Genomic DNA, 9,528 nt, shown 5'->3' on the forward strand with positions numbered 1-9,528 from the left:
TGCTGCTCACAGTTTTCTAAAGTCAAGGCGCAGGTCTCGCCATCTTCTCACTGCTGATTTATTCCCTGCTGAGAGCAAGACTATATTGTCAGAGAACCAGCGCACAATGCTTGGTTTGAACGTTAGCAGCGGCAGAAGTAACAGAAGTTGGGGGTTATGTCTACAAGAGGAAAACCAAGTTGGATAGTATCTGCAAGTCATCTGTGAACTTCTTGTCGTAGCTGTTCTTATAGATACTGACATGAGAGGTTCAAGCTTTGGACCCAGCGCTTTGCGACACCGCTAACAGTTAGTTTCGTTTTTGTTTGTTTTCTAAAACAAGTGGAACTTGTGGAAAGGATGTATCAGTGAGCCACCGTCATTATTTCAGGGCTCTTAATCATTGTTGTTTAAAATAGATCTTTATAACTCTTTATGGCTGCACGATTGTTGCAGTGCTGCAGAAAGAATATGGGCCTGTCATCATTAAAAAGGCTGAGAACCACCATAGCTTTAAGTATTTCAAAACATTTTTCTAAAAAAAGGTCATGTTTTTGAATTATAATGACATTTTTCTCTCTTAATATTTGTTTTTTCCCAGATATTATACAGAAACCACATTTAGGCTCTTAAATCAATCAGATAAAGGACAAAAGGCTGAAAAAAAAAGAGGGACAGACAAGTAAAGTGAAAACAGACAAACACAGAGAGGCCAGACAAATGTACAGATAGACACACACACAAAGATTTTGAGTGACAGAGGATCCACAGACAGACAATGTTAGACGGAAAGCTGCTGGTCGGTGATTAGTTTTAATAATTGATAAAGACCAAACAGTCCCTCAGATGATCAAACTGTCATGGCTACCAAGGGTCCTGTGCTATGTCACTGATCCTTCCACTGCCACAGAGCCCATCAGATCAGCTTTCGGCTCATGTACCGACACACACTCCAAAGTAGAGATGGATAAAACGAGAGGCAAGAAAGTGCCAATAAATCCATGACTTTCAGTATAACATCTAACCTTCAGCGTGCAAGCTGTTTTTCAATCTTAACTTGAAAAACAGTTAAGCCTACAAATATGGCTTCCCTTGTTGCTCTAGATATGACTGTGTGATCATATGGGCAGGCACATTACGGTAGACTGAAATTTTATCGGAATAATTCAAGAGTGAATCACAACTTCTACTTAACTGTTGGGAATTACACATCTCAGTCCTGCAGAAAAAACACTTCATCAGTGATTCATGATGTCTTACTTCTCCAGACCTTTTTCACTAGAAGCAATAAATCTCCATATCATCTATATTTCATGACCAATAGTACCAAGAAATGCCAAAAGGTGATGCGCGTTTTCCCTTTGGACCTTAATGTTTCATACCTGTAAGACTAATGTCTCATAACAGGACAAAGACTTCAGGACAAAACACACAGGCTGAGACACTGCGGTACTTTGACACCTTCTTGCTTCACGGTGCAAACACTGCAGCTTTATCACGGCCTCTCAAACGAATCGAGGACAATGCTCAATAATCAAATGAATAATTTTTTCAATGGAAAACTGATCGTTTCATGTGTTTGGATTATTAGCGTTGTCAAAAACAAAGGTGTTACTCTAGACATTGCACTTGTTTAGTTACCTCTAGAGTAACAATGCTCATTGGCCTGATGCCTTTAACAAATACTACAAACTGCACAAAATATGTAACATGTCGTTGATGTCATGATGCACACACTTCCTGCACATGTGTGTCTCTAGATTACGACCAGTGGCTTTCACGGGCTCTCTCATCTCCTCAAAAAAAAAACAACAAAACACCAATTTTAACAGAGATCCACGTCTGAGGCCTTGTCAGCTGATTTAGCCAGTGTCTTAGTCTGGGAAGGGGGCTCCATAGTTAAGAGGATTACCCAGAATTCCCCAACGAGGTGCTCCCTCTCTCCATGCCAACTCTTTTCATCCATCCGTCCATCTATCGTCCTTTCTTTCACTCCCTCCTTCTCCCATCTCCCAGTGTGTGGTTATCTTTGTCTGTGCTCTTCTTTCCAACCCTGTGAAGAAGACCATATTGTCCGCCACACTGTTTTCTATCCATTCATCTTTTTTTCCCCCCCCCTCACAAATTTAAACTCCATCTCATTTAGTGGCTATTCCCAGAATTATTTCATTACTAGCCCCAGCAAGTTTTTTTTTTTGATTTACAAACGCTTGGCAGCTTAAGTTCTTCGTGCACATACATGAGTGCTGCACTGATATCAGGAGGACTGGGTGGGTGTCAGAGTTCACATTAGGCAACCAAAAGTGTGTTGCTATCGCTCCCATGGGAGCGGCTTTCGGCTGACCCCCAAACCAGGAAGTGAAGTAAAAACTTGTCTATGAGGTGTCAAAGTCCAGTGAGCCTTCCTGTATTGAGATGGAAATTAGGGCGAATGGTGGGGGTTGGAAGCAACACTCCACCACTCCACTCCACAGGAAAATTCCTATGGGGGTGGTATAGAAAGAGGGGGGTCCACAAATTAGTTCCCGTCAAAGAGAGGGGATAAACGAGGCCATTAAGGCCTACTCTCTAGGGTGTATAGTGGGTGGGCAGGCTGGATAAGGTGGAGGGGTGGAGGTTCAATAGCTGTTGACTGGACTACCCCACAACAACCTGTCAGAATGCCCCCTCTGTTCCATGCTGTCTTCATGTCGACCGCTGACAAGTGCAGGCTTGAACTGCCCACGTAGTTCAGTCGTATGTGTGAGGTCCACATTTGTGTGTCTTCTCTCTTTTGTTAAAACAAAACAAGTACTATGCTAAAAAAAAAATTTTTAAAACATTTCCTAAAACCACATTTGGACCAAGTTAACAGATAAATTCCTCATCTGGTGTTTACCAATAAAATGACAAAACATAAAAAGAAAGAGGCACATCTGAAGCCAGTGTCTGTGCGTGTATGTTCTTCACCAGATGGATCCAGGAGTTAGTTTACACCATGTTAAGCAATGGCACCTGCTTTTGGCCTGATGCGGCTGATCTAATCGATACTGGAAGGCCTTGAACAGTGGAATTATGTACAGTATGGGGAATTAAAGAGAAAAAGACAAAACAAAAACAGCTTGAGCAGCCCCGTTTACTACTATATAAAATGGTGTTTGGCTCACACACCAGGGACTTTTGAGTGAAATCTTACACACAGAGAGAGAGAGAGAGAGAGAGAAGTCACTTCCAAGCTCATAAACCAAACAGCACCGCTAGCCGTCACTGGGGTGGCAAAACGACCAAGCACATGAGACTTCAGTGGAAACACCGTGAAGAGGCACCTGTTGTGCCATCCTGCAGCTGGTCTACTTTCTTTGTTCCTTAAAGCTTCTCCTTCCCTGGTCTGTTTCAGAGTTAAAAGAACCCGAGTTGGCTCAGGTTTGGACTTCAGACTTTGAGGTTTAATCGCGCAACTTTGCCGCCTTGGAAGAGGCATATTAAGCCCAATTTTAAGAGTTGACGAAAACACAGAGAGACACAAATTAGAGGCAACTTTGACCGGATCAATAAGCAGTAAGACACATACCTGTCCCATGTTTCTATAGCCGTATTTTTCCGCTATCCGGTCAGCCACCTCGGGTCCCCCGGCTATCCTGACTGCCCAATGGTTGGTGTAAATCCGAGCTTTGCACGGCGGGGACGCAAAGCCGAGGTAGAGCGCCAGGACGCATAGCAAGCCTCTTCTCCAAGCGGCGTTGTGGACCATCTTTTAAACAGACTCTTCTCCTCCTCCTCCTCCTCAGCCGACCAGGCAAACAACCAAACTTCTCTTCTCGCCGAGAGAGGCTCTCATAGAAACACAAATATCCCGGCAAAAGAACTGAGAGAGAGAGAAAGAGAGAGAGAGGAATGGGGAAGGAAAGGAGGTCCGAGGGGGAAAAATACACCTTATCTTCAAACCTCTCTTTTTCACATGGGAGAGTTGGAAGTTTCGTGCGTCTTCTCTCTATTCCCCCCCTCTCTCTCTTTCTCTCTCTCTCTTTTTCCACGGTGGATAGAGAGGAAGTGTGAGTGTGTGAGCGCTGTGCGTCTTCTGCGCGCAAAGTTCGCGTACGTGTGTGCGCGCAGAGCTCCTCAAAGCTGATTTCTGCTTCTCCACGAACAACTCGGATGTTGCTCGTTCAGCTCATCGGGCTTTCATGTGGCGAAATGGCTACAGCGCCTCCCCACAAATAACTAGCTGACACTCTGGAGAGTAGAAACAACTCAAGCCGCGGGGTTTCCCTGCCGAGCTCCGCTGGGTCTTAAAGACACTCGGCTTGGATCCGCCGCCGCTGCCCGCCTGTCTGCCAGACGCAGATCAGCCGCAGGGAGGGGTCAAACCGGGGGCTCCAAGGGATTCCTCCAAGAGCCCCCTCACCCTTACTCAATACCCTCTCAAAATTAAGAATTAATTATCTCAAAGTCGAGTGGAAATTATAGAAATCGAACTTTATTTTTAATTACTTTTGATTTTTTCATCAATTGACTGACAAAAGACACTGTGACTGCAAAGAGTGAACATATCCGCTGATGTGTACCTTAGGGTAATTTTCCATTTTCCTAACTGGTGGAGCAAGTACCCCGGGGGGTATTACTGCAGTAGCCTGGGGGTTAAATAGACAAATTAGTAGTTAAAAAACCCAAAAGAACCTTATTGAACTAAGGTAGCCTGAGCAGCTTTGAGCAGAAAAGGTAACAGTTATCTAAAACGAATGTTTTAGGGGCAGAAAGGCAAAAAAAATATGGATCCATTATTTAAAATATTATTAATTGTTAAATATTTTATCAAAAAACAAGTATCTTACAAAATGTTTTTGATGTATATACTGTTAATATAATATATAAATATAGACCTATATGGATATATTTTTTTTAAGTAATTAGGAAGTGTGCTGCTTAAAGTAGGCATAGGTTTAAATGTATTTGCTAAAGAACAGTTTAAATAGGCAGCCAACATAACTGGATCCAATATTTTAAAATATCAATTTTGGAGATATGGGAAATGGCTAAAATTGCTCACTTAGAGTATGAATAATATACACTTTTTGCAAGTATGCAAGTATAGGAATTTAAAGCTAATAGTTTGAATATATATGTGTACAGTACTGTGCAAATGTCTTGAGCCGCACCTCATTTCTTGATATCTATATATTTATTTATATTTTATAAGAGTAGTGGATGAATGGCTATGACTGACTGTTTGAAAGCAGGTCAGATCCTCTTTTAAATCTGTTCAAATAAATACATTTGAACTTGAAACATTTGAGTTTCTGGAGTCTCTGTGACAGTGCTGGGGATGATAATGATACAGAACTGACCCCAAAAGTGATTAGTATTATCAGCAGATTACCTGTTATGTCTGTTTTCTTGATTTTGGGATTCATGTGGTTGTTAATCCCCCCAAAAAACACAGACAAACTTTTAAAGGTAGAAAGAAACATGTTGAGATTCTTCACTGGACCTGATATGACAATCTACACTTTTGATATTCTGCAAATTAATTTATAAAAAACACACAGGAGTGTGCACTTTACATCTGGTGACTCCGATGGGAGTGCTGTTTTCTAACGATCGACCGTTTCGCAAGCTTTCCCTGACTGACAGATTTTTATATGTTTGCCCGCGTATCACATTTCAAAAGCTGTGGTGTTTTTCCCTTACTTTTCACCCTGAAAAGTTCACCAGCTAACAAGATGGCTCATTATACTTTGGATGCAGCTCGTTTTTCCCGCACCTTGAAATCTGCTTTTGAATGCATGCTTTGTCAGTCTCTCTGGCCAATATTGACACAGACATGCCAACGTAAAGTTGAGCAAACTATGACCTTCACCTCAGCCATCATCCAATGAGAAACAACCACAGATGTGTAAATATTATTTATCCAGAAAGAAAATATTCTTCTTATTTACAGAAGACACCTAATCCCTCTTTTAGTTTTGTCAGTTTGATGATTCTTTACGTCACGATTAATGATTTGCCGTGCGGATTGTTTCAAAAATATCTTAGGTTAGTTCGCTTGAGTTGGGTTTGCCTTCAGCTACATCTTTGGATGCTCGTCTGCCGCTTTGCTGTATGTCGGGATTATGTGCCTTCCTCCAATACTGGTTTAATGCACATTTTCTTCTATATCAGTGAAGCTCTAGATGTCATGGCCCCCCAGATCACAGCCCAGGTCAAAGCCGAGTGAACGCTGTCATTGTGGAATGTGTTCAGAATTGAGCCTTTCATTCAAGGTCCTTGTTGATTGATGGGTTTTTGTTTTGCAGCAGTTTCCTGGCGACGTCTCTGTTCGCACTGAAAACTCTGTTCTGAGTGGTACACAAGTAAAAATCAGCATAATTGCACTAATTACAGCCAATTTTATTGCTGAATGGACCCCGCTGCCACGTCTTACAACAAGCGGGAGGACAAGACCATCTCACGGCACGCTCAGATAGAGACGAAAGCGAGTTAAAAAGGCAGATCCACTGATCGCACTCCATTCAGCAGGGTGAGAAAAGAAGAGGAGACAAGATACAGCAGAAATTGATCTGGGCATCAAAATTGAGCACCCAGGTCACGAGACAGCCTTGAGCAATGGGGCCCCCTGGTTTCCATTCAGGTCTTAGCTGTCGCGATATCCTGCGTGACAGCTTCACAGCTCCCAGAGTCTTCTCCAGGGAGAGAACCGAGTGAATCCCAACAAAACGTCTTTGTCGACATCTGAGAGCGGAGCGGTCACACGAGTGTCAACAAACACTCCGAGGGGCATTCCTGTGTGCATTCCTGTGCCTCTTCAGTGGAATAACAGGGTGAATCGCGTGTTTGAAGCCAAACACAACTTCGGGGGGCGGGACTCCACGATACAGTACAATAGAAGGCCTCAACAGGAAACCGCAGCCAACAAGCTTCATTCAACAAGGACACAGCTAATTTGTTCATTCAGCATTGAGCCCATCACTTCTACAGGGAAACATCCCGCATGATTTTTCTTCCATCAGCACAGGCATGTTATCAGATGTGAGCTAGTCATGTAAATGCATCCAAATTGCTTTCTAATGTCTCCACATTCTGTCATTGGTTTGCTTTCCTTTTCTCTCCAAATGTTCTGTTTTTTGCTCTTTACTTTCCTTCACGTACCTTTATGTCCCTTTGGTTATTTCCCATGGCTCCTTGGCCTATTACGTATTGGTATCTCTCTGGGCGGACATCCAGGGAGCTGAGGCTAGCCATGCAACTTCACTTTGACCTTTGACCTCGTCGTTTTAGGCTCCTGCACTTAGGCCACAATAGCACCTGCCATTCACCAACTTTCTCTCCTCGCTGTCCTGAATTTTATCCTCCCATATAACCATCATTCTCCTCATCTCTTCACCCTTTCCTTTGTCCAACACATTCCAGGGTTATATAGGCTCCTCTGGGTGTTCACACACACTCTCTACATTCACTTGAGACAATGAATGTAGGGTGGAGACAGAGAGCAGTATAGCTAAAACTTTGAAGGTCCATCTGTGAATGTTGTCACCACCAGTTTTCTGTGTACTTATCAGGCAAAAATGACTCAAATAATCTGCAAAAAAAAAAAAGTGTTTGTTTTTTTTAGGTTTGATCACCTCACATTTAGACACACTCGTGTAGCATCACACGTATGAACTGTGTACATTGATCTGCCTCAGTATTAAAACCAGCTTCACGAAGGCCCCACTCTCTGTGCTGCTCAAACAGGCCTGAACCAGCTGTATATGGATGTAGGACCTCTGGAAGCAAAAAGCTGGCAGAAGAGCTTCCGTGAATTAGGCTTGTTCCAGTATATCCCACAGACTGGGATCAGGGACATTTAGGGGCCCTTTCATCACCTTGATACTTTGTCACGTTACACAAGTCGAGCTGTTTTTTCAGTGTCACAGGGCACTTTGAACTTTTGAGGAACAGCATGCCGCTGCCATGTGAAGCATGTCAGGTTGATATACTGATAAAGACCGAGTGTCTGCCAGTAAAATAAATCATTGTAACAAAACGGTCAATGTGACCCTTGTCAGTGGTTTTCACCAGCACACTCAGTCTGAATATTTTGATTTTCATAAGAGGATTTATTTGATATGTTCCTGTAACAGTGATCCACTCAGTCTGGGCTCCTGGGTCAAAAGTCTGTGTATGGCATGGAATTAATACCCACATAGGGCAGTTATATACTGCCATCAGGTGGTGACTGATAAGTTACACACAATTGCAGTTGAACTCATCACCATTTCTAACCATGCCTTCACCTCTACACAAACAGAATTAAACTTCCTCACTTTGATTTTTTTCATATGCTATACATTTCAAACATCACTCAAAAAAAGGTTCAGAACTGTTGCTGGGACTAACCTTGATTTATCAGTTTGAAAATGAAATGTCTCATAAAACTATGAGGGCCTCAAGTGACATCATAGCTCACCTTTAAAAATATCTCGTTCTCTTTATGTGATGGTACTGTGCTGAACGTGCTCAAGACTAACAAAGTCACCGTGCATCAATGCACCGTGCCGCACAAATTCAGCCACTTGAAGTAAAAGGCCCTGTCATAGAACAAGGATGAGATGAATACACTTTTAAACGTGCATCAGTTTAGCTTTCATTAACATCACAAACTTGGTATTTTATGGGAAAAGGAAAAAAAAAAAAGAGTGCTATGATGGATTCACTGTGATCAGAGCCACCTGTGTCTTGCTCAAGCTGGGCCACCATATGGCCAACTGGCTTAAAAGACTATTGCAGAGAACAGTTACACTGACCAGATTACAGAAAATGCTAAACCTGCGTGTCAGGGACCTACTCTGCTCTGAATCTCATGCGAGTTTAGAAATGGAAAGAAAATATTTTTTCTCGGACTTAAACTGAGGATGCTTTTATCATTTAACATTGTAGCATACAAGTATAAATTAGATCGAAATAGGACAGCAGTAGTTCTGGTACTTAGAACTGAACCACAGCAGATGGCTCTGGAGGTTCAATTTGGCCCAGATTTTACACCTCATGCCTTCTTAATGGAATCTAATTTATCTGAGCTTGGGACAGCCTGAGAGTTTGTGTCTTAGTCTTGAATCAGAGTCTAATTACTACACCATGGAGCCATCTTCATTAACAGTCATTCACTGTCAGTGGGTGGCACAAAGAACAAGAGCAGATTATTTAACAATAGTGATCAAATATGCCCAGCTGGGGAAAATATGCATTCTCCACATAGAAAGCCTCCAGTCTGCAAGGGGATTGACACCCTGGAGCTTCTCACTGTGAGGCAACAGTGCACACCACTGTGCTGCCAAAAATGACCAGTTTATCACTAGTAACTTTTGTGTTTTAAGGCCTTTTTGTACTCTCATGTTAAAAAATATTTAGCCGTTTGCCTACACATTTGTTCATGATTTATGTAGTGAAATAGACATTCATCCGAAACAAATAAATCCCAGTAAATACAAGTAAATATGTTAAAACACTGAAAATGAGTCTGAAGACATGGGTCAGTCAAGGAAAACCCACTTGATTAACTTGTGTAAATGTACATACATATAAAACAAGGAG

The 9,528-nt window shown here is 42.3% G+C and overlaps 1 protein-coding gene across 2 annotated transcripts in view; it reads right to left on the minus strand.

The window, feature by feature from the left end:
- The window catches only part of pcsk5b (proprotein convertase subtilisin/kexin type 5b), a 61,073-nt gene extending 56,865 nt beyond the window's left edge, over positions 1-4,208 (minus strand). For both annotated transcript variants that reach the window (XM_005722086.2, XM_005722087.2), the window contains exon 1: positions 3,530-4,208. In XM_005722086.2, coding sequence (XP_005722143.1) covers positions 3,530-3,709 — 180 coding nt within the window. In that variant the 5' untranslated portion in view covers positions 3,710-4,208. The remainder of the gene's footprint in view (positions 1-3,529) is intronic.
- Between the last annotated feature and the right edge of the window lie 5,320 nt (positions 4,209-9,528).

The sequence above is a fragment of the Pundamilia nyererei genome, unplaced genomic scaffold, assembly GCF_000239375.1.
Source record: "Pundamilia nyererei isolate P.nyererei 1_Seehausen unplaced genomic scaffold, PunNye1.0 scaffold00006, whole genome shotgun sequence".
Taxonomy (NCBI): domain Eukaryota; kingdom Metazoa; phylum Chordata; class Actinopteri; order Cichliformes; family Cichlidae; genus Pundamilia; species Pundamilia nyererei.